This window comes from Hemicordylus capensis, chromosome 16 (genome assembly GCF_027244095.1).
Source record: "Hemicordylus capensis ecotype Gifberg chromosome 16, rHemCap1.1.pri, whole genome shotgun sequence".
Classification (NCBI taxonomy): Eukaryota; Metazoa; Chordata; class Lepidosauria; order Squamata; family Cordylidae; genus Hemicordylus; species Hemicordylus capensis.
Window position 1 is genome coordinate 14,158,161 of NC_069672.1, and position 24,659 is coordinate 14,182,819.

The following is a 24,659-nucleotide window of genomic DNA, read 5'->3' on the forward strand; positions in this document are numbered from 1 at the left end:
GGTTGCAACATCTTTCCCCCTTAGCCACCTAAACTCACGCCGCCTAGTTCCGGCCTTGAAACGTCGTCAGCCTTCGCTGCACGAGCAAGCAACACCCTCTTAATTGGTAAGAATCTCGTGGCGGGGCATCAGAGGGTCGTGCTTTCCTGGGGTGGGTCTGTGGTATGGGGAGGGGATACTCAGTTGCTCCTGAGAATCCAGAGTGAATACGAAAAGGGTCTCTGAAGCAGACTGTGGAGATCGTGGTGGGAAATGGGAGATGTGGTCTCGGGGAACTTATGCTGTTTGGAGCTTTTTATATTCACATTAAGATCTTTCAATGAAACAACTAAGTAAGGACAAGAGTTGGTTTCCAAAAGAACTAAGGGGCTGGGGTGGATGGTGGAAATGGTATCCTTAATTGCTATTGTGGAAGCCAGGGCAGATACCTCTTAAAAAGCAAGCATAAATTGAAAGATGCTGAAAGTGTGGGCAGAAGGTCACAGAGAAACCGTGGAGGGCTTCATGTAATCCCTGTCCCACCTATGAATTATGAAACTTCCTTTTACTGAGTCAGGCCTTTGCTCCATCTAAGTTAGTATTGCCAACAGTGACTGGCAGCATCTCTCTAGACAACGTTCTTTCCCACCCCTTCCTGGAAATGCCAAAGATTGAACCTGCCACCTTTTACACGAAAAGCATGTGCCTGACCACTGAGCTAAGACCCAACCTCTTATACACTGCTGTAGCAATTTGAGAGAAAGCATCCCATGTGTGATCTGCAATGCATTTTGCTGCTGTATATGAAAAAAGCTGCCAACTTTTTACCTATGTCAGCAACAGCATCCTGCTATTCCAGAAATTAGAAGTGGAGCTTTGTCCTGGTGTAGCAATAAAGTGGTGAGAAAGTTGTTTATCTGCTGCTGTGTCTAGCAGGCACTGGATTCTGTTGATTCTGTTCCTTCTATTCATGAAGGTTTTCAGATAGAGACAGCCATCTGTCAGGGTGCTATAGCTGATTTCTGCACTGAGCAGCGGGGTTAGAGTAGAAGACAGGCAAGGTCCCTTCCAGATCTAAAATGCTATTATTCTGTGAACAGAGAAGGATAGCTTTTGTGAAATCTCTTGTCTTCTTCCAATAATGCTGAAATTCTAAGCACGCTTACTGGAGAGTAAGTTGCACTGTATTTCTCGGAGTGGGGAGCTGTCTGCAGTGCCAGATCTGAGTGTGTGGGTAGGGCTACCTGCTCAGGCCTTGCAAGCTTCTGGGTCTCCCTTCCGAGGTAGTGCTTTCTGAAGCTCTTTCAGGGGTGGTTCTTGTACCCAGTCTTCCTCGGGCTCTGTGTCCTCAGGCCCTTCCTCTGATAATAGGGGGTTTGATTTCTCAACTGTGACAGCCACATACTCCTCACATGCTGTACTCCGTGTTCCCTCTAACAGGGATCCCCAGATGTTATTGACTACAACTCCCAGAATCCCCAGCTGCAATGGAAACATCTGGGAATCCCTGTTAGAGGGAACACTGGCTGTACTCCTCACAATCTGTACTGTCAAAACACTAAAATAAGTTATCGCCATGTGTTGGCTTTACTACCTGTGTATTTAAATCCATTTACTTTTGTGAGCCTTGTGTGAAGCTCCAGATTTAGGTTTAGGGTTCACCAGATCCTTCTAGATGTCATCCATAAACTGCTCTTTAGTGCCCAGCTCTACCCCAAACACACTAAATTTCTCAGATTCTACCTTTGCCCCAACATTTCCTACCCTGGCTCATACAGGGATACAGACAGGGCTGTAAGCTGAGGAACAACTCACTTACATTTCCAAGGTTGCAGCCAGGAATCTCTTTCAGCCCTATCTTGGAGATGCTGCCAGGGATGGAACTTGGGACCTGGATGCTCTTTCCAGAGTGGCTCCATCCCCTGAAGGGAATATCTTACAGTGCTCACACTTCTAGTCTCCCATTCCTTTGCAAGCAAGGTGGACCCTGCTTAGCTAGGGGGACAAGTCATGCTTACGACCACAAGACCAGCTCTCCTCCTCCTTGGCCAAGTCAAAATTCTAAGCATTCTAAAGCTGGTGGAAGTCAGTGGGTTAAGCACACTTCATTCAGCACTGGATTGTGGCTGAAGGCTGTGGTCCTATGCATACGTACTTCGAAGTATGTCCCATTGGACATGGCCAGGCTGACCAATGTGTAAACATGCCTGGGATTGTTCTGAGAGTTACCTTTTGGTCAGCCCAAATGTGGTCTGTTCAGAATTTGGGAACTGAGGTGGCACAGTCCATCCCCAAGACTTGGAAACTGGTACAATCCTCTCGGAATATTCCATCTCCGAACAAGTGGTGTCAGAACCAGCTGTGTGAAAAGCACCCAACCTACATATACATTACATCTGTAATTATTATTATTATTACTAATTATCATTAGTATATTAGTATATTAATAATAATAATAATAATAATAATAATAATAATTATTATTATTATTATTATTATTATTATACAAACATTAACTTAGATGATGTATCTGTACTCCATATGGCTAAAAATACATAAATTCAAACATGTTCAGAAATAGCATAACAATTAGAAAGATTTAAAAAAGAGATACCTTAATATATTTATTGCACTTGTGACAGGAGGAAGGCTAGTATGTATACAATTCCCACGTGCAAGAATGTTTTGACACAGAAAGACAGTCCACTCAGTCAACACTGAGTCTGAAAATTGTGGTGTGGGTTGTTTTCAACTTCATCTGAAATTCGGCTGTTTGGGGTGGGGTTGGGGAAGGCAGCATCCTAAGAAAGTCCCCTTGGAGGCAGAAAGGAGCAATTGACCCCGCAACTCGAAACTGCCCCATCTTTGAAACTGGAGCTTTTGCAAGACTCTGTTCCTTCGGTCTCCAATTCCATCCCAGTTCCCATAGCAACCCTCTCCCAGCTGATTTCATCGCATGGCCTTGTACTCCAAGCTGCACCAGAAAAAGAAAGGGCTTTGAATGCGATTTTGTGCAAAAAGCCGGGTGGGGTTGAATGGGGGTGCTGAGATCTTCTACAAAAACTCACAGGTTGGAAGCTTGGAGACTCCCGGAGATAGCCTTTAAAGAGGTCCCTGAAGCCCTGCATTTTTTACTCTAAGGCCACCCGCCTCAGCACACATGAATAGTTAAAGACTTTGACTATGAATAGCCCTGATCTGAAGGTCCTCCCACTGTGGCCGCAGCAGAGATCAGTTGGTTTCTCCACTGCAAAGATGGAGGTAAGTGGAGGTGGTTTCACAGGAGACCCATGGCAGGCAGGGACGTTGCTGTGGAAATGGGGCGAGTGGATTGGGCACCCTGCCCGTTAGGGGTCAGATGTGCCACAGGCAGCCGCATTCAGAGACTGGCTCATAACAGATACCAGTCTTAGCCTGTTTGTTCAGGATTAGACCAGGAGAAGCCATATTAGCAAACCAGAATATTCCCAGAACGCAGAAAACAGCTGTAATAAACAAGAAGGGCCATTAGAGGAGAGAACCGAGCACCTGTAGATTTCCTTGACACATTTAAAATCCAATGCCCAGCACAGAATCTGATATTCTAAGAACCTCAGCTTTCATTTTTAAAAACAAGTTGCTAGTCCATATGATAGTGTCAGGAAAAGGAAACTCGGCCTGCTTTGAGAACATATACATACACTTCCCCTCCCTGCCTCTTTTCCAACACTTCCATTGTGTAAATATTTGGAAATTGCCCCCACCAGCACCCAGATTATTCAAATTAATCAGAACAAAGCAAATCTGTACAAATACATAGTCACAGACAGCGCACTCTGTTGTTTTCTATTGGGCTGAACTGTGGCTGACTTTGGTCAGATTATGTCAAAATTCCCTCCTCTCACACAAAATGTTTCCAGGGTGCTTTCCACGCTACAACAGCAGTGAAATGCTTCCACTTGGCAGGATCGTATTGAAATGTAAATAAAGGATCCAGCCGTTTGTTGCGCAAAGCCACCAGCAGGGGGAGCAGTCGTTTCTAGCTTGCGCAAACCTCCTACAACGGGAAAATACAGCTATGTTTTCTGCGACGCACATGCAGCGTTGTAGCACTGTAATGCAAAGATAAAACCCGAAAGAAGGCATTGGAAATGTGAACGGCATCTTGCTGACAGCTCAAGGACTGAGATGTTGAAACACAGGCAGTACGGAAGCACACTTAGTGGACAGTAGTGACAATGTTGTAGCGTGTAATCTGGAAAGCACCCAGCAGAAAGTTGCCAGTGGCATTAATGAGGCTGGTGAGGGCTCACCACTCTTTCCTGGTCCCTCAGTGTGGTCTGTTCCAGACCTACAAGGATGGGTGGGGTTTGGCCTAGCTCAGGTTGCCTACCTCATGTTGCCTTTCTGCTCAGGTTGCCTTGCTCCGGCTAGCAAGCAGCCAGGTTCAAATGCAAAGAGGAAATGATCAAACACGTACCGGCTGATAGGATGCTACACACTGACAGAGTCACTGACAGACAGTAGAGCTCAGGAGTGGTTACGGCCTGTGGGAAATATACCTTTGATTATTTATATGGCACATAAGAAGAGCCTTGCTGGATCCCAGCCAGGGCCTGGGTGTCATTCTGGTTCCCACACCGGCCACCCACATGACTCTGGGAAGCACACAAGCAGCAGATGGTAAGGAGGAGAACTGGTCTTGCAGCAGAGAGCGTGAACTGCCCCTTTGCTAAGCAGGACTCACCTTGGATTGCATTTGGATGGGTGACTACATGTGAGCACTGTCTGCTGTAAGGTACTCCCCTTAGGGCATAAGGCTGAAGCTCAGTGTCTGTGTGGACAATACTGAGCCAGATAGACCAAGGGTCTGACTCTGTATATGGCAGCTTCCTATGTTCCTATGAGATGAAGGCAACAGCTATCTCTTATTGTTTGCTGCAGTAGACTGCTTTGAATATGAAGGCTCCACAAAGGCGTGATGACTAATAATAGCTACCAATAGCACCCTCCATGAGTAGGAACATAAGCAGCTGCCATATACTGAGTCAGACCATTGGTCCATCTAGCTTAGTATTGTCTACCCAGGCTGGTAGCAGCTTCTCCAGGGTTGCAGGCAGGAGTCTCTCTCAGCCCTCTCTTGGAGATGATGCCAGGGAGGGGACTTGGAACCTTCTGCATGCAAGCCTGCAAGTGCTCTTCCCAGAGCGGCCCCATCCCCTAAGGGGAATATCTTACAGTGCTCACACATGGAGTCTCCCATTCTGGTTTTGGATTGTTTTTGAGGGGTGGGGGGAGTGTAGAAAACCCTAACTATGGAGACTAAAAATCAGGGGGAAATCTGATCACAGATATCCCTTAGCTACCTACACATTCCGGTGCTGAGGCCGTTAATACAGCAGTGCAGATTCCTTCCGCAAGAGACCCGATCCCAAAGACTGAGAGGATGATCTTTAATTCCCCTGGAACAGGATCCATCATGACCAGCAACACAGCCAGACCTGAGAAGATGATAAAGGGAGATTTAGCACACAGAAACACACGCTGGCAGGATGCAGAGCTTTTGACATCCCACTGGAACTGCAGGATGTTTCACCTACACCTGCACCTTGATCAGTGCAACTCATGAGCTCCCTTTTTTTTGTGGCGAGCAGAAGCCACCTTCGGAAAACCCCAACCCCAGCTAATGGCTGCCACAACATCTTTTGGCAGTGAGTTCCACAGCGTGATGACGAAATGGCCTTGGGCTGTAGGTGATGGGAGTTGCGGTCAGCAGCATCTGGGAATCCCTGTTACAGGGAGCGCTGGTAGTATCTGAGACACACAGCGTCCTCCAGAAGCCATTGTTCCCACCCACCCCCGGTGCTGGCGCACCTTGTGGAGGAAGCCAAAACAGTGAGAACTGCAAGACTAGACTGCCTGTCCAGGAAACGTCCCATAAGGTCCCTTCACAAGCCCGTGTTACCCCTGTGCCCCTCCCACAGCCCCGTCAGGGTACAGCCATCCTTGGCAGCAAACCAAAAGCCCCACCGTGTGCAAGCTAGCCATTCAGGGCCACTGTCTTACTCCCTGGCTGGTGGCTGCGGAGGCAGGTGGTTGCAGGACGCACCCGTGGTGAAGAAAGTGAAGACGATGCTTGCCACCAGGTTGTAGAGAAGGGGCTGGCCGCAGTAGCGGGAAGATCGCGGTCTGGGAAACAGAGAGGCATGTGTGTTTCTGGAACCAAATGTCCTGTCTTCAATAAGTAGGTCTTTGGACACATTCGGGCCACTTGATACCCATTGGCATTTTGCACTCATTCCAATTCATTGCCAAGAAAAAGTGAATCCCATAACCTTCATGTGCAATTCGAATCTGCATCTATTGGCTCACTTTACATAGAGAGAGTCTGGATTGAAATGCTGCCTCCTTAGCCCCGTACCTGGCTTCTGGCACCTGGAAATCCACCCAACCCGCCTTTAGGCCTGCCTCCTCATCTTCTGAGCTAGAAATGCCCCTCTTGTGTTTTAAGTGGAAGCTGTAGATGATCGAGATAGGAATACAGGAAGCTACCCTCGACTGCGTCAGACTCTTGGTCCATCTAGCTCAGTCTTGCCTGCTAGATGGATCCATGGTCTGAGTTGGTATAATGCAGCTTCCTATTTTCCTATGCCATGTTGTGGTAGCAAGCATGACTTGTCCCCATAGCTAAGCAGGGTCTGCCCTGGTTGCATCTGAATGGGAGACTTGATGTGTGAGCACTGGAAGATATTCCCCCCTTTAGGGGATGGAGCCGCTCTGGGAAGCGCATCTAGGTTCCAAGTTCCCTCCCTGGCAGCATCTCCAAGATAGGGCTGAGAGAGACTCCTGCCTGCAACCTGGGAGAAGCCGCTGCCAGTCTGTGCAGACAAAACTGAGCTAGATGGACCAAGGGTCTTACTCAGTATATGGCAGCTCCCTATGTTCCTAACCAGATAATCAGACCTGCTGACTTGCATATTGAGGATGGGGCAGTAGCTCAGTGGTTGAGCACCTGCTTTGCATGCAGAAGGTCCCAGGTTCAATCCCTGGCAGCATCCTCAGGTAGCGATGGGAAGGACTTCTGCCTGAAACCTTGGAGAGCTGCTGGTGGTCAGTGCAGGCAGTACAGAGCTTGATGGAACCAGGGTCTGACTCAGTATGTAGCCGCGTAGATCTACACTGAGTCCATGGGCCCATCTTCCAGCTCTGCAGAGTCTCAAGCTGTTTCTCCACTCTGCTTCCTCAGGGGATGCCCAAACCGTATTCCCTGTAGCAAAGATTCCCAGATGTTGTTTACTACAACTCCCAGCCTCCTCCGCTGCAGTGGCCTTTGGCTGGGAATTATGGGAACTGTAGTCAACAACGTCTGGAAATCCTTGTTACACTGTGCCCCAAATATCTATGTCAAAGGGGCACACGATGCCTGAGCTCTGAGCCTCTCTCTTAGAAGGCTACCCATGGCTTTGCAACCGCACTACTGGTGGTGGGCCAACATAACCCCCCCCCCAAAGTCCCTTCACAACTTTCAATTGAAATTTTCAGGCCTTCCGGTTTGGAGATTGCACCCCCCAGCCCTTCAGGGAAACAGAAACCCATCCACCTTGTCAACAGAGATCCATTTAAAAAAAACAAAACCAAAGTCATATATTTCCCAAACCAGCCCCCAAATACCAATGGGGCAAGCTGGGAGCTCTCTCTTCGCAAGGACGTCCCTGGATATTCCGGCTGGTTCTCCCCATGTTCTGGAAGGTATGCAAGCACGCGAAGAGACAGTACAGGCCAGGCACAGGAGCCGAGACGCACTTTGTACCTGAGTAGGACGCAGAGTTGGAGGAGGAGAGCGGAGATTCCAAGGACAAGGATCACGAGCTGGCTGGGGGAAGGAAGGAGAGGCACAGCCGGCATCATGTGGCTGTTCTTCGGCAAGACAAAATGCACCACCAGTCCGCAGATCTGGTAGTTGGCTGCAAGTTAAAAGTGATGCCTGCAGCACAACTCTATGCATGTTTACTCAGAAATGAGGCCCAGTGTGTTCAGTCAGGCTTACTCCTAAGTAAGTGTACATAGGAAGCTGTCTCATACTGAGTCACACCATTGGTCTATCTCTCTCAGTATTGTCTACCCAGACTAGCAGCAGCTCTCTCCAAGGTTTCAGGCAGGAGAGGGCAGGGAGTGAACCTGAGACCGTCTGCATGCAAGCATGCAGCTGCTCTTCCATGGAGCAGAGGCCCCATCTCCTAAGGGGGGAATATCTTAAAACCGCCATATGTAGTCTCCCATTCAAATGCAAACCAAGGTGGACTCTGCTTTGCAAAGAGGACATTTGACCAGCTCTCCTGATTAGGGTTGCAGATGAAATTATTCATCTTGAACTCCTTATAATCAGGGAGCTCTTTAAATGAGGGTCAGACAGGGGGGTGGGGCTGTAGCGGTAGGATGCTCTTATCAGTGCCTGGCAGCATCACCAGACAGGGCTGGGAGAGACTCCTACCTGAAACTTTAGAGAGTTGCTGCCAGTCAGAGCTGATCATACTCAGCTAGATGGACCAAGGGTGTGACTCGGTAGAAGGCAACCTCCTATGTTCCTATGATTTTAGAAGGCTAGGTACATCAGTAGCTGGCTTATACAAAGTCAGATCTGTGGTTCAATCCCTGGCAGCATCTCCAGGTAGAGCTAGGAAAGACTCTTGCCTGAAACCTTGGAGAAGCTGCTGCCAGTCAGTGTTGATAAGCTTGAGCTAGAGGGACCAAGGCTCTGACTTCATTAAAAAAAGTTTCTTATGGAAGCCCCCAAATGTCTACCAGGGAAAGCATGTCCCAGAATCCTCTGCAACATGTGGGGACTCCCTCAGGGAGCCTCCTCATGTTGCAGAAGATTCTGCAACATGCTTGAGGGTGTGCAACTCATGCAAATAGATGCAGCTGCTTTCTACAATCGTGTGCAGACCAGGGCTGCTCAACTTTGGCTCTCCTGCAGATGTTGGCCTACAGCTCCGATAATCCCTGTCTATGGGCCACTGTGGCTGGGGATTATGGGAGCTGTAGTCCAAGAACAGCTGGGGGTGGTGGCAATGTTGAGCAGGCCTGGTGTAGACAGTCCTGAGTGAGATGGACCAAGGATCTGACTCAGTATTAGGCAGTTTCCTCTGTTCCAATTGCAGACCAGGTAATTGGCGTCTTAGAGATCAGTGTGTGTGAAGTCCACTCTTGCACAGGGAGCAGGGATTTCCAGGGCCCTGACTTCCCAGGACATGATGGAGAAGAGGTATGGGTTTACTATCAACCGCCGGGGGGCTTTTTGAGTGGCGCAAGGCGGAGCCGAGGGTGCTTACAGTCGGAACCGGTGGTGCTTTGGTAACCATCTGCTGAAGTGATAGGCCAGGTGTGCCAGGCAGTAGTGGATCATAGCGCTTGCCAGGAACCTGGGAAGAAAGGGGTGCATCTGCTTATTTCCTCAAGCCACCTAACCCTGGATCTTGTTTCCAGCACAGAGGCTCACAAGAGCTGGTGGGGATACAGAACAGCCGCCTCTTTCCAGCTGTCCTCGGTTCAGATCCTTCCCACTGGATATTATTTTTCCAAGTCCAGCCCAGGGTTCCCACTAATTTCCCCCCCATCTGTGCACAGAATAAGTTTTCTTCTGGGCGGCAGTCTCAAGGCAGTGTGCGCACATTTGCGTTCAGAGTGGGGCCTGAGCGGGATCTAAAATTAACATCAAAAAACTTCTGAGCACGCTTTAGAGGGAATGCTGGTGCAGTCCCTGGCATCATTTCCAGGTAGGACTGAGAGAGATTCCTGCCTGAAACCTCGGAGAACCCGCTGCCAGTCAGTGCAGGCAATACTGAGCCAGCTAGACCAAGGGTCTGACTGATAAGGCAACTTCCTAGGCTTTGGGGAACGTGCAGAGTGCATTCCTTCCCTCAGCCGCCCACAGAGATACTGCAGAGCCATCTTCCACGCCGGGGCAGGGGCAGTCTTGTCGGCTTCCCTCTGCCTCATTGAGTCTTCTCGCTGCCACCAGCAGGGTTTTTAATAAACGTTTTCCCCAACTGCAAAAGTAGCCAATGCAGCCGTCCCATCTGCAACCCACCAGCAATTCCCCAGCGTTTTCTAATGGGGAAAAGAAAGAAACTACCAATCTAACAGCGGTTGAGGTAATGTGAGAGGAGATGGCAGGCACAGGGCACACTCCGAGGAGCCGTTTTAAAAAAACCTGCTATGTAACTAATGGTGTAGCAGGGAAGTAACTTGCCTAGGGAGCCAGAGGTTGCCGATTCGAATCCCCACTGGTATGTTTCCCAGACTATGGGAAACACCTCTATCGGGCAGCAGCAATATAGGAAGATGCTGAAAGGCATCATCATCATCTCATACTGCATGGGAGGAGGCAATGGTCAACCCCTCCTGTATTCTACCAAAAGAAAACCACAGGCCTCTGTGGTTGATTGCCAGGAGTCGACACCGACTCGATGGCAGACTTTATCTTCTATTCGTTGTAGAATTCAGAGAGTTAATAAATGCTTTTGACTGCTCAAGCAGTTGGACTCAATAATATAAGAACATACGAACAGCCCTTCTGGATCAGGCCCAAGAAGGCCCATCTAGTCCAGCATCCTGTTTCACACAGTGGCCCACCAGATGCCTCTGGGAAGCCCTCAGGCAAGAGGTGAGGGCATACCCTCTCTCCTGAGGATGCTCCCCTCCAACTGGGATTGAGAGGCATCCCACCTCTGAGCCTGGAGGTGGCTTATAGCCACCAGATTAGTAGCCCTTGATAGACCTGTTCTCCATGAATGTGTCTAAGCCCCTTTTAAAGCCTTCCAAGCTGGTGGCCATCACCACATCCCAGAGCAAAGAATTCCATAGATTCATTATGTGCTGTGTGAAAAAGGACTTCTCAGTCCTAAATTCCCCAACCTTCCACTTCATGCGAGGAGCCCTGGTTGCTAAAATGCGATGGTTACTCTTTCCTTTCCATCTTCGTAACTTTATGAAGATGGAAAGGGAGCAGTAATCATCCTATTTTCTCTTCCTTTTATCCGTTCCATCGATTTCCACAGCACCGTTCCGTAGTAAGCCCCCACTTCCCCGGCTGCACACAGATCCTGCCTTTTAGGGTCCTACCTGCGTCTCCAGCAAGTGTGACGGAGGCTCCGCCGGGCAGTGCTGACGCTTACTGCCAGCTGTAGCGGACAGCTTCCTCCCAGCCCAGCCAGGCAGCAGTGCCCAACAGCACCGCCCTGTGGCCACGCAAGGAAGTTCCCTCCTTGCTCGCCAGAATGCTCACCTCTGACCCAGCAGCACCGTGTCGCTATTTTTTCCTCCTTAGTTGCACGTTAGTGATTAAGACTGATCCCCTGCCTTCCGCCCATTTGCAGGGATGGGGCCATAGCTCAGTGGAAGAGCTGAGCCCCGCAGAAGGTCGCAGGTTCAATCATCCTTGGGGCTGGGCAGAATTTCCAGGCAGAGCTGCCTGAAACCTTGGAGAGTTGCTGCCAGTCAGTGTAGGCAATCCTGAGCTCAGTGGACCAAGGCATGACTCAGTCAGGAGGCAGCTGCCAATGTTCCGTCAGCAGCATCCTTAGCTCAGTGGCAGAGCCCCTGCTTTGTTATGCAGAAGGTCCCAGGTTCAATTATCCCTGGCAGCAACTCCTGGTACACCTGGGAATAAAGACCCCTACCTGGAACTTTGGGGAGCTGCTGCCAGCCTGTGTAGGCAACACAGAACTGAACTGACCAAGGGTCTGACTTGGTATAAGGCGGCGTCCTATGTCCCTTACTGTAAAAATCACACGGTGGAATCTGGTCAAAAGGAAGAGCAGCCATTGGGCTGAGTTAATGAATAGCTTGACCAAGAGCCTAGTTCACAGAGCAGCACAGGGCGGCAGGGAATCCGCCCCCAACATATGGCTGCTTGAAGACCTCCAGCAAGAAGAGAGAGGCCCCCAATTCCCTAGATAAGTGGCTCTGTGGTCAGTCAAACCACTCTTACCATTAAGTAGTTCCTCCTGGTGTTCAGCCAAACTCTGCTTCCCTGTGAGCTTAAGCCTTATGCACTTTCTTTATTACGATCTTTGATCGGGAAATTAAAAGGAGAAGGAAAGAAAAAATAACCAATTAAACAGTTTCCAATCCAACCAGTTAAGGCCGCTTCCTGTGTTGCTCTGTCTTTTTCACGACACCCTGCTCCACCCCGCCTCGTAGCATGTGGCTGCTGTGACGCTGTTCTCCCTCTTCCCCGGTGGCTGCAGCGAAGACCCATGGAGAACTCGGACGACAGGGCGGAAGTGGTCCTCCTGGCTTGTGGGTCTTTCAACCCCATCACCAACATGCACCTCCGGCTCTTTGAACTGGCTCGAGATTACCTGCATGAAACGGGTAAGAATAATGGACTCTTGTTGGATCTTGAAGACTGCACTCTTGGGATGGGGGTAGATCTTCTGCCTGGCATGCAGAAGGGTCCCCGGTTCAATCCCTGGCAGTGTCTCCAGGTAGGGCTGGGAAAGACCCCTGCCTGAAACTCTGAAGAGCTGCTGCCGGTCATTGTTGACAGTACGGAGGTAGATGGACCTGGGTTTGAGCTTCTAGCCAATAAATTGTGGCTAGGGATGCTGGGAGTTGTAGTTCAGCAACATCTGGAGGGCCGCAGGTTGGGGAAGCCTGCTGTATACAGTATGTGGGAGTTCCTTTGCTCCACTCCGAGCATCATGTAATGACTCCAACATTCTGTGTTTACCCAGATTGAAGACAACTCTGCATTTAAGACAACCCCCTTAAAAAGCAGAGGTCACATGCAGGCGATACGTGCATTTACACAAAAGGAAAAGGACTCTGAATTCAAGACAACCTCCTGTTGTAACCGGGAGTCGGGAACACAAGCAGATCTACTGCAGATCATCCAGTTGATCCCGATCTACTGCTCACCCTACCTTAGCCAGCTGGCCAGCCAGAAAAGCAGACCGTCTGGGATACTGTTTCATGTTTCTAGACCTCAGGGTGGCTAAGCTATGTCTCTAAGCGTGGAGAATGCTTATTGCAGAAGCTAGGTCCCAACCAGGTCTTTTTTGGACTGGCTGAGAGTTAAATCTAACCCGTTTGAGGAGCCATCCTAGAAATTACACAGGCCGCACCAAGATTCCTGTTTTGTCCCACAGGGAAATACAAAGTGGTGAAAGGGATCATTTCCCCCGTGGGGGATGCATATAAGAAGAAGGGGCTGATTAACGCTAGCCACCGGGTGGCAATGGCAAAGCTTGCAACGGAAAATTCCAGCTGGGTGGAAGTGGACAACTGGGAGAGCTGCCAAAAGGAATGGCAGGAAACCATCAAAGTGCTCAGGTATTAACCGGCAGCGTTGAGCTACACGGCGCGGAAAATGCGACTTCCTGGTTTGAAAATGACCTTGCATGTTTCTAGACCTCATGGTGGCCAAGAAATGTCTATGTGTGTGTGTGTGTGGAGAATGCTTGCTGGATCTCAGAAGGCAGGAATTGCTGGATAGGGTTTCTAGGGGTCAGGAAGTGTGGGGGTTATGGGGTGCCCTAGGCTGCAGGAACAAGAGAGAGCCCTGGGGGGAAGTCAAAGCAAGAGGCAAAAATCACAAAAGCAGTGCTTCAAAATGAAATTTATGCACAGACATATGTTGGAACAGAGCATAGACATCTGGCAGCTAATCTGCTGTAGCTCAGCGACAGAGCATCTGTTTTTCATGCAGAAGGACCCCGGTTCAATCCCTGGCAACATCTCCATGTAGGGCTGGGAGAGACTCCTGCTTGGGACCTTGGAGAGCCGCTGCCAGTCAGAGTAGACAACACTGAGCTAGATGGACCACAAGTCTGACTCCGCATAAGGCAGCTTCCTGTGTTCCTGTGCTAATGTCAGCTAGAATGTTTAATGGCTAAATATTGGGAGCACAATCGATGATCAGACGTGGTGAAGCGGAAACATAATGACTGCAATCTAATGTTCACATTCAGCCTTACTTATATTAAACAATTGCGGGAAGGACAATCAAAGGCATATGTGATCTTTCTGATTTAATAGACATCTTCCATAACATTAGTGGAGCAGGGCAGTACCTTGAGAAAGCGTTCACTCAGAAGTATTGAATTTGATTTAAAGAGATGATCGTAAGAGTCAATGATTCAAGTCTCAAAATCCATAGAAACAGATTATATGTTTATGTATATATTATGGTAAGATGATTATACAAAAGCAACGCGGTTTATAAGAGCATAGCTTGAACCATGGTATAGTTTCTTAACCATGGTTAGCAGAAATCATGGTTTTGCTTTGTCTGAACCCATCCAGCGTCATGGGAAATCAGAGAAGTTACCAAATTAGATTTTGAGTGGTCAGAAATGATAGCCCCTTGCTCTGGAAACCCCCATATGTGTGCTTTAATGTGGATTTATTTTGCAGGTATCACCAACAGAAGCTGAAACATTCATCTGCTGCTAATAATTTGGAGGAAGAAGCTCCTCTATGCAAACCGGGCCGGAAGAGGAAACGGGAAGCTGGTGGGCCACTTCCCGTCAGGAGGAATCAGCCCAATTTAGAAATTAAAGGTTGATTTTATGTCAAAAGGATAGCAAAAGATAAAACAGAGCAGGGGGATTGCTGGTCTTGTGGTAGCAAACATGATTTGTCACCTTTGCTAAACAGGGTCTGCCCTGGTTGCATATGAAAGGGAGACTTGATGTGTGAGCACTGTAAGGTATTCCCCCCCCTTAGGGGATGGAGCTGCTCTGGGAAGAGCAGAAGGTTCCAAGTTCCCTCCCTGGCAGCATCTCCAAGATAGGGCAGAGAGAGATTCCTGCCTGCAACTTGGGAGAAGCCGCTGCCAGTCTGTGAAGACAATACTGAGCTAGATGGATCAAGGGTCTGACTCAGTATATGGCAGGCTATGTTCCTGTGTCCTCTATATTTCCAGACATGGGTGAAGAAGCACTATAGCCCACTAATAAGAAAGCCATGCCTGTTGTAATTCTTGAATTGTCGGCAAGGTTTTTGCCTAAAATTTGCTCTTGGGAATGTATAAACAACTTCTAAACTGCAGCCTCAGGCAGTTTGTCATCTGCGGAGCAGGATCCAGCAGACCATCAGGGATATTGACTCTCAGGTCTCAAACTGTTCTGGGTTCTGTAGGATCTTGCCCCTCCTCTCTGGAGATGACCTTGTGGGGATCCAGGCACCAGCAGATCCTGCCATGAATAAAACCAGGAAATATCCAACAGTATTGCAAAATGAATAATGCAAAAATAGGAGAAATAGTTGCCTAATCTATTCAGCTCACAGAATTCATTTTCTCTTGGCACAGAATTTGGATTGCCCGAGTGCAGAATTCCATTATTCTAGCATAGAGTATATGTAGCCCTTGTTTTAGCTCTTAGATAAAGTTTTGCAGAGTCACTAAATTGATCCTTCTTTTCCCTCCCTATCTTCTTTTCTTGTTTTTGTGGACCAGGCATCCCCCAGCTCAAGTTGCTCTGTGGGACAGACGTCTTGGAGTCCTTTCAGATCCCCAATCTCTGGAAGCCAGAAGACATCACAGAAATTGTGGCAAACCACGGCATGGTGTGCATCACCCGAGTCGGGAACAATGCTCAGAAATTCATCTATGAATCTGATGTGCTCTGGAGACACAAGGAGAATATCCACCTGGTGGAGGAATGGATCACCAATGACATCTCGGCCACCAAAATCCGGAGAGCCCTGAGGAGGGGCCAGAGTGTGAGATACCTGGTGCCTGACCTTGTTCAGGCTTACATTGAGCAGCATGATCTGTATACTGCAGAAAGTGAAGATCGGAATTCGGAAGTTATCCTTGCTCCCTTGAAGAGATATGCAAGGGAACGTACAAAAAACTGAGTCCTCCATCTCTGGTAGGAAGAAGAGCAGATGGGAGACACTTGAAGGGGAAATGCTGGTTCTTTCACTGGTCATAACACTGAAGGCAGGGGGATCCTTTTGCATGCTGGGGCAACTATTTTGCGTAGGGTTGCCAACTGACCAGGATAAACCCCATCTCGGCCTGCTCCTGTACCTTTTAGCAACAGCTTCATCTGCAGAAATCAGCAGCTGACATTTTTTGCAGCATGCTGCTATACTTGATCATCATTAACCTCTGCAGATTGAACTATCCTCAAAGGCACAGGAGCAGGGACTGGTGAAGAAGTTGGCAACCCTAGCTTTCTGCATTTGAATCCCAAGCCCTGTTCTGCCACATTCTATTGCATGTGTGAATGCTGGACTTGCTCCAAACGCACCAGCCGTTCCGTTCTCCTTTATGAGGACTGGAATATTGGTGAACAGAGTGTATGTATGTGTGATGGGTTTTCCTTTTATACAGGTCTGTGTATCATAAGTAGCTGGCGCAGGCCGAAGTGCTGAAGAGATCGGCAAAGAGAGCGAAGAGAGTGCTTGTGAGGCACCCAATGCAGTTTGAGCGACACTTCCTGTTTCCTATTAAACACGCTCATTTGGGTGGAGACCAGTGGCTGGTGATAGAGATGGAGGGACAGAGCGTCTCCCATCTGTGTCATGGCCCCATCCTCCAAATGGTGACTTTCAACACGAGAATGGCACTCAAAGCTCATGTTCCTCCCTTTATGCGATGCTAGAGTGGGCAGGGCTCCCAAGCGTTAAAGGGGAAGCCGCAGAACTGGGTGGAGCTCCATGCAAGAAGAAATATGATGTTCTTGGAGGTGATGGTTACGCGCAAAAGGTGTCTTACGGGGAGGAAATGTCTGCCACTCTAGTGAATCCTACCTCCTCATCTTCTGAGCATTCTCACATTCAGAGCCACGCAGCCTGACCCCATGCACACTGACCAGGAGTAAGTCCCCCTGGTCCCATTGTGAGCGTCTCCAAGTGCCTTCTTGTCTGGCATGTCAGCATAATCTTAAAGAGATATTGCCAGTTAATCAATCGATTATACCTAAACTACTTGCTTGTGGAGTTTGGCCTTGTTAGGTTGCCGCACCTCCTGCGTTCACAGAATAGAATTGGGTTTTTTCATGCTTTCTAGTAATGTGATTCAAGCATATTGGGGGGAAAATGTTAACGGTGTCCTGTGACATACAGATATTACAGGAGATGTAGAATATGCACCCCTGGCTGACTTGCGAAGCTACATGAACAAAATAAACACGTGATGTTAGTGAGTAACGGATTAGCTGGCACAAAAAAACTGGTAAGGTGGAGGGAAAGATAGTGGATGCACGGTGTAGGGAAATACCGATTGTAACCATGATGCCACAACGATTGAAGTCTAACAAGGCAATAACAAAACAATGAACATTTTTGGGAAGATTTGGAAGAAGATTCTTCAAGGATTATTGAATTGGATTTGTTTATAAATTTTTTTTGTGGGGGGGATGTTGCAATTTGGTATCTCTTTTTTAAAAATGTGTTAAGGAATTTTAAATTGCGGTTTTTTTGTAATGCTAGAACAGAGCCATGGGTTCCCTGTTTATCCAGCTGGTTTCCTTGTAGAATCACACTTTGCTCTCTCCCAGAACCTACCCTTCTAAATCATAATGCTGGTTTTTGTAGTGTATGTGGTTTCCTTTTCTTCCCCTGCACTTTACCTCTACGATACTCAAGAAGCACCATGCACAAGTCAAGAGATCAACATCCGCCCATGTGCTTTTTGATGTCCTTATGCAACGTGTGTGAATTACAATTAAACTGGTTTTACGAGACACACTGTGTGTGTTCCTTTCCTAGTATTATTGGGCTAGAGTGTGGGTGCCGGGCGGGGAGGGTCAGATCAGATTAGAGCATGGCTCTTGCTTTATGTCAGATGTTTTGAAACATTTATATCGTGGAATTTAAGAAGCTGCTTTATACCAAGTCAGACCCTTGGTCCACCTAGCTCAGAATTGTCTGCACTGACTGGCAGCAGCTCTCCAAGGATTCTGGCAGGAGCTTTTCCCACTGCTTGGAGGTGCTGCCAGTGATTGAACCTGGGACCTTCTACATGCAAAGTAGATGAACTATCCCATTCCGTACCTTTCCTAAACAATTAAAATGCCAAATACTTCATCACTGGGAACCTAGGAAGCTGCCATGTACTGAGTCAGACCATTGGTCTATCTAGTTCAGTACTGTCTTCACGGACTGACAGCAGCTTCTCCAAGGTTGCAGGCAGGAGTCTCTCTTAGCCCTATCTTGGAGATGCTGCCAGGGAGGGAACTTGAAACATTCTGCATGCAAGCAGACATGTGCTCTTCCCAGAGTGGCTCCACCCCCTAAGGGGAATATCTTACAGTGCTCACACATTTAGTCTCTCATTCCAATGCAAGCCAGGGAGGACCCTGCTTAGCAAAGGGGGAAACTCATGCTTGCTCCCACAAGACACACTCTCCTCCCTTGTGTGCTGAGGTGGGGGAACACGGGCTCTTGAGGCTAGGATACGCAACACAGAACCAGGTCAAAGTCACAGGTCTGTGTGATGTCTCAGCCGGGCTGCAGAAAAGCACAGCAGCCCTAATGGAAGGTGAGGGGGAATGCAGATCTTGTTAAGATCAGGTCTGTCCCCTTTGATGGCCACAGAGGCAGGAGAAGAACAATGAAGCACGGAAGACAGGAAGCTCTGAGGTCTGCGATCCCACTCCTGTGGCGGTCAGTCGCAGCTCTCAAAAGATGCCGATTCAAGAAACTGGGTCAAAGTCGAAGAACTCCCTTGGGTGACTCTCACGTGCTTCAGCAGCAGTTGCTAAATCCATTAGAGTAGTTCGTTTTGGGGCTTGTCCATGCAGGACAGGAGTGTGTGATTCACCAGAGGAACTCCCTTTCCCACATATCCATTTTTAGATCGACCTGATTCTCTAACCCAAGCTCATTCTAAGGCAAAGTTAGCACACAACTGTTGCTTCATCCAGCGAGATGTTTGCTCAAAACCCATGTAGGGGCAAGCTAGCAGGGTTGCCAATCTGTTGGGATGGGCCCCAGGGGTCTCCGGAAATCTGCATTCATCCCCAGGTCACCGTTGAAAGTGATTCTGGAGAAGATGTTGATGGCTTGATATTGTGAACGATATAATGGAAAATAGTCGCTTTAGTCGGAAATGGTAGGCAGAGGTTCTCTTACCCCTGAACTTTGGGGCCAACGTCCAGGGTCTCCACACCCATTGGGGGCCCCCAAATCTTCTTTAGTTGTTGCTGGCCCTCACTATGCTGGGCGGCCGAGTGTGATTGTGACTTGTGCCAGGTGCTTTAGAGACAGAGCGGGGAGTGGGGAAAGAAATATGTGTGTGGGGTGGGAATATGTTATGTGCTGACATGTTTCTGCAAATGCATATTTGCATAAATATACCTATTTTATATTATTACCTTGTGAATTCAGTTGCTGTTTGGGCCCTCAAGAACCCACGTGTTAAAAACACTGTGTGTGTCATGATCTGTGTGTGGGGTGTGTGTGTGTGTGTAGGGGGATGATGCTTAACTTTTGGGGGGGGGCTGGCTCCAAAGGCCTATAGGTCCAGGCTCTGAAGTTACCTAGGTTCACCTCTGATGCCAGGCCCTACAAACTAGACGTATACACACATTCAGGGTGCCCCCCCCCCCCCGCCAGCAAGTTTTACTGTGCCCTCACACCATCCAAGAAGTGCAGAGTTTCCCCCCCCCCATCCTTTAACTTGAGCCACTCACGCTGCTCCTTGATGGGGTCGTATGACCAGCCCATGTGGATGGCCAGCAAATGACCCATGCTGGTCTGAGGATCCAGTGGGAGGGAGTTGCCAGTCTATGATGGGGGCAGGACTCTGAGAAGGAAAGATGCTCCTGGTAAGAAATCCGGTCTGAGAGCATTTCTTTTCGGAAACGAAGGCTGAGGCAGGCAATCCATCTGCAAGAGAGGGAGCACAGCTGCTTATTGTGAGCTGAAAGGTACGGAGCAAAGAAGACTGCATTTTGGGGTGCAGAATGGGCTCCTTTAAGGAGCAGGGGGCAGGATTACATCTGATCTTCTTGCACTGTCGTGCAGCTCTTCAGGAGCACAATACAAGAAGGAGAGAAATAATATTTGGCAGTGCTGTGTTCTGGCACGGTTTATTGGCCCCCAAGAACTAGCGCCCTAGGCAATTACCTAGGCCTGCCTAGTGGACAGGACAGCCCAGCAAAAATCTATACCCAGTGATCTAGCGCTGTGTATTGAAGCATTGACTGGGCTCACTGTCTCTGTAATGAGTCAGAGGACCAAGGACTAATGGCAGGTTGTCTTCCCTCCTGGGCATAACACCCCAGCGAGGAGCAAACCACTGGATGTCTGGCCATTGGGCAGGGGAAAGGTCAGCTTCATACACTGCCATGTGCTTTTGGGGATCTGTATTTATCCCCTGTGAGATGAGATGTGCGCATCCCGATACAAGGATGGCTCAAAAGCAGCAACCCTATCAGCGTGACCCAGGCAAAGAAAGCAATGTGACCTCAATCAGGGGTGTCTTTAGGGGATGGCCTGTGGGGCACGGGCCTCCAATTAATCATTCAGAGCCCTGACTCTCTTCAGCCATCGCTCTTCTCCATTATCTCTTCCAGTAAAGTATTAATCAATTAATTAATTTAATTAAAGGGCAGCCACGGAGGCACCTGCCCTGAGAAGGGGAGAGAGCTCCTGGTCTCACTTAGCTCTCTGCTGTTTCCACCTTCCTAGGTGCTGCATTATCACAGTAAAGACTTTAAAAAACAGATATCATTATTCTTCAGGGGTACAATGGAGTTTTTGCCCTCCCCAAAGAGCTTCACCATGCTCCCTCCCTCAATGTTTTTAAACAACAACAACTAAAAAATATTTTTAAAGAGGCTTTTAAATGTTTTATCTGCTGCTTATATCTGGTAGGTTCTTTTGTTTGGATAGTTCCCTGTTTCTAGCTTTTTATTAATCACTTTTGATTTGAAATGAACCCCACGCCCCCAAAAAACCCTGTAATTTCAAATGTGGGTTTAACAGGGTCTTTGAACTTGTTTTTAATTAACATGGTATTTGTTTTAGTAATGTGGCAAGCCACCCCACAAAAATTTTTAATCTAATCATTAAATGCATGTAATAATCAGAGGGGGGCTGTGGGCTCAGGGCCCAGATCCTTTAAGTACCTAGTGATGCCTCTGCCCCCACCCCTGGGGGTCATTCTGAGCAAGGGATCATTAGGCACCACTGTTTAGCTCAAGAGCAAATCCCACGGGAGCCTGTGCATTGTGGACACAGTGCAAGGCTCCATCTGGGGGAGCTGGGTGCAAATCCCTACTCATTAATGAAACTGCCAGGTGGCTTAAGGCAGGTGACCATCTCTGATCAATGATGATGAAATCCAGCGCTGTTTTTGCTTATTGGGATCCATTGCAATAGGCATCCTTTCTGAAAGGCCAACAAGAGGTTAAACTGCCTTCTCTTTAACAACTGTGACTCATGGAACAGTCACTTTAGCTCCACACAAAAGATTTCAGCCAACATGAACTCTCTCCTCCAAAGGTCCCAGCTGATTCTGCTCTCTGGCTAGATAAGAGATGCACTCCCACCTCCAGCTGTAAGCCTGCTTCTGCCCCCGCCTCTCTTATATATATAGGCAGTGTGGGGAGACAGAGTTTTAACTGAGCCTTTGCATTCTTTATCAGTTGTTTGTTTGTGTGTATACATCCCTAACTTTTAGCAATGTCTGTCGATTTCAGTGGTACCTGGAACCTTGCCACCAGTGAGAACTTTGAAGGCTACATGCTGGCTTTAGGTGAGTTATAGTGTAGTCTGCTTCCCCCCCCCCCTTCAATTTGCTTGGTTTGTGCTAAAACAATTCCTGCCTAAGGAGTTTCTTCTTTGGTTTCTTCTCCCATCTTTTCTGTACTGGGAAACTGCTTGATGTATACTGAAGAAGATCTGTGCAAGAAAAAGAGAATTTTGTTTCACTGTACCCCTAAATTGGATAACTCTGGAAACCCTGGATTGTCCTGTTCTAACTTCACTGAGTTCCCATTTGGTAGGATCGCTATGTGGATTGTACATACTTCTCTCGGCAGTCTTGAGTTGAATGGCTCACAGTCGCAAATCGGCACAGGACTGTAGTATCCTAAGTGTGCTGTTGACTCCTGGTGACCACAGAGCCCTGTGGATGCCTTGAGTAGAATAGAGGAAGTGTTCTATACCCTGCTAACTGAGCAAAGAGGTATCTTCTAAAAGTGGTGATTCTTCTCTGTATTTAGTAGGGGGAGAGCAACTGGCCCTATCCATCCCTGGCACAGCATTTCTCCAGTGGCTGTTGCTGGTGTCTTATGCTTCCCCCCTAGATTGTGAGCCCTTTAGGGACAGGGAGCCATTTTATTTATTTATATCTGTGTAAACCGCTTTGGAAACTTTAGTTGAAAAGAAGTATATACATATTTGTTGTGTTGTACCATTGTCATATCCTGCACAGTATGAGATTATGCCATTCCACATCGTCCTATAATGCTGCTGCCTGGTATAGGAGTTTCCCATAGTCTGGGAAACGTACCAGGGGGGACTTGAACTGGCAGCATCTGGCTTGCTAATCAAGTAATTTCCCCACTGTGCCGTTAGGTGGCTTCTTGTAGTATCCTTAGCCTTACTATTAACTGAGAACTGGTGTTATTTATTGTGCCCTTCAGCCAAAGAACTTGAGGAGGTTCTGTTACAAGCAATGTTAGAAGCCCTTTAAATGTTGAGGTTGCTGGGAAAAGAGGGCAAAATGTATACCAAATCCTTCTCAAATTGGGGGGAAGTTGGTTCTCAACTCCTTGTAAAAACAAATGCAACAGATATATATATATTGGTTAGTAAATTATTGCGCTGCAGTTCAGAGCTCATATAGATGCAAACCTTGAGTTAAGCTCTTGATGAGGAAACCTGTGTGGCTGAGAGGAGAGCTGGTCCTGTGATAACAAGAATTACTTGTCCCACTAGCTAAGCAGGGTCTGCCCTAGTTGCATTTGAATGGGAGACCGCATGTGTGAGCCCAGTAAGGGAAGAGCAGAAGGTTCCAAGTTTCCTCCCTGGTGGCATCCCCAAGATAGGGCTGAGAGAGATTCCTGTCTGAAACTTTGGAGAAGCCGCTGCCAGTCTGTGAAGACAATACTGAGCTTCATAGACCAATGGTCTGACTCGGTATATGGCAGCTTTCTATGTTCCTAGGAAAGCTTGTATATTTTCTCCCTTAACAGACTCTAAGAAGACACACTCTTGCTTATGTTTGCAGAACTAGAAGCAGAGGAGTGAACTGATTGCTACACTTGGCTGTAGCAGTTTAGTAGCTGCTGACATTATTGCCACATCCCTAAAACACCAAGTCATCCTCAGTAGAGTTGGTTCTTGGCAAGCCAAGGAACTCGTAATCGCATTGCTCCTGATGTATCTAAAATCTGACAGACCATGGGCTTCAAGCTCTGACCACCAGAACACAAGCCCAGATGCAACATGGGATGGGCATTGTAGAATTCAAAGGGTAGTCGTACCAATGTGATCGGGGAACGCAGTGTGTGGGGAGGCAACACGAATAACCGGCATGTGTAATCTCTCTCCCTGCAAGGTATTGATTTTGCGACGCGCAAGATAGCCAAAATGCTGAAGCCCCAGAAGGTCATCACACAAGAGGGCGACTCGTTTGCAATCAACACAACGAGCACTTTCCGGAACTACTCGGTCCAGTTCAAAATTGGAGAAGAGTTTGAGGAAGATAACAAAGGCTTGGACAACAGAAAATGCAAAGTAAGAGGCTTGAGATGGATACTTAAACTAGGCTACTTCAGCTGGGAAGGAAACTGGGTTTAGCTTGTGTGTGTGTGTTAAGGTGCAAACCAGTGCAGTTTTCTAAGACAAAATGATGGATGTCTGTGTCGTAACCTGATCTGCAGGCTATGTTCATAGATGGCATTATAGACCCATCCTCCATGAAGTTGTCTAAGCCCCTTTAAAAACCATCCAAGCTGGTGGCCATCACCACATCCCATAGCAAAGAATTCCATAGATTCATTATGTGCTGTGTGAGGACAGGTCTATCAATGGCTACTAGTCTGGTAGCTGTGGGCCACCTCCAGCCTCGGAGGCATGATGCCTCTCAATACCAGTTGCAGTGGAGCAACTGTAGGAGAGAGGGCATGCCCTCACCTCTTGCCTGTGGGCTCCCCAGAGGCAGCTGGTGGGCCGCTGTGTGAAAAAGGATGCTGGACTAGATAGGCCTTGGGCCTGATCCCGCAGTGCTGTTAGGTAGGTCCTAAACTTCCCAGTATGCCATTTGATTATGACCCCTGGTTCTAGTGTTGTGAGAGAAGGATAAACACTTATGTGCACTTTCCACTTAATGCATCATTGGAGGGCTTGTAGGGGAAACTCCGGCCTAAAACCCTGGAGAGCTGCTGGTTGATATATAGACAATACTGTGACAATGGTTCTATTTGGTACAAGATGGCTTCATATGAATCCAGCTGACTGTGTGTGTGTGTGTGTTGTTTTTTAACACAGAGTGTTGTTACTTGGGATAATGACAAACTTGTCTGTGTCCAGACTGGAGAGAAGAAAAACAGAGGGTGGACCCACTGGATTGAAGGAGATCAACTGTACCTGGTATGCAGCACTACGTGCTTTGCATGTGGGCACTAGAAAAATAGCCTTAGGCAAACCTAGGCCAGTTTAGTACATGGGCAAAGGGCTCTTCACCCTCTCTCCCTCCCCAAAGAAGAGGCTTTGGCAGAAACGTG

General features: G+C 48.1%; 3 protein-coding genes across 15 annotated transcripts in view; 2 read left to right on the forward strand and 1 right to left on the reverse strand.

Annotated features, from left to right (window-relative positions):
* NMNAT1 (nicotinamide nucleotide adenylyltransferase 1) lies at positions 1–17,663 on the forward strand. Of its 2 annotated transcripts, XM_053280878.1 has the most exons (5): positions 1–106; positions 12,210–12,336; positions 13,113–13,296; positions 14,380–14,525; positions 15,425–17,663. In XM_053280878.1, exons 2-5 carry the CDS (start codon positions 12,219–12,221, stop codon positions 15,826–15,828), a joined length of 852 nt encoding a protein of 283 aa, XP_053136853.1. In that variant the 5' UTR covers positions 1–106; positions 12,210–12,218; the 3' UTR covers positions 15,829–17,663. The 2 variants fall into 2 exon arrangements, with proteins under 2 accessions (XP_053136853.1, XP_053136852.1); XM_053280877.1 differs by lacking the exon at positions 1–106 and having other exon boundaries at positions 12,205–12,336.
* LOC128338442 (uncharacterized) overlaps positions 814–24,659 on the reverse strand; it is a 27,934-nt gene continuing 4,088 nt past the window's right edge. The window contains exons 1-10 of one of the 12 annotated variants that reach the window (XR_008312622.1): positions 21,957–23,525; positions 19,614–19,809; positions 11,951–12,323; positions 9,291–9,380; positions 7,630–7,831; positions 6,068–6,147; positions 5,329–5,459; positions 4,439–4,505; positions 2,209–2,358; positions 814–1,069 (exon numbers count right to left, since the gene is read on the reverse strand). Coding sequence is in view for 3 of the 12 variants with exons in the window: in XM_053280879.1 (XP_053136854.1) it covers positions 1,054–1,069; positions 2,209–2,338; positions 4,439–4,505; positions 5,329–5,459; positions 6,025–6,147; positions 7,630–7,831; positions 9,291–9,380; positions 11,951–11,953 (762 nt within the window). In the remaining 9 variants the exon portion in view is untranslated. The other 11 variants (XM_053280882.1, XR_008312623.1, XM_053280879.1 and 8 more) reach the window with 11 other exon arrangements.
* Positions 21,512–24,659, forward strand: part of RBP7 (retinol binding protein 7) — a 4,427-nt gene continuing 1,279 nt past the window's right edge. Inside the window, exons 1-3 of the mRNA XM_053280884.1 lie at positions 21,512–21,682; positions 23,492–23,670; positions 24,424–24,525. Coding sequence (XP_053136859.1) covers positions 21,610–21,682; positions 23,492–23,670; positions 24,424–24,525 — 354 coding nt within the window. The 5' untranslated portion in view covers positions 21,512–21,609. The remainder of the gene's footprint in view (positions 21,683–23,491; positions 23,671–24,423; positions 24,526–24,659) is intronic.

Bases quoted from the DNA above. Each gene is read 5' to 3' on its own strand.
- NMNAT1 (XM_053280878.1), top strand. From the start codon at position 12,219: ATGGAGAACTCGGACGACAGGGCGGAAGTGGTCCTCCTGGCTTGTGGG. The intron at 12,337-13,112 runs GTAAGAATAATG...TTTGTCCCACAG, and splicing joins AGATTACCTGCATGAAACGG to GGAAATACAAAGTGGTGAAA. The intron at 14,526-15,424 runs GTTGATTTTATG...TTTGTGGACCAG, and splicing joins GCCCAATTTAGAAATTAAAG to GCATCCCCCAGCTCAAGTTG.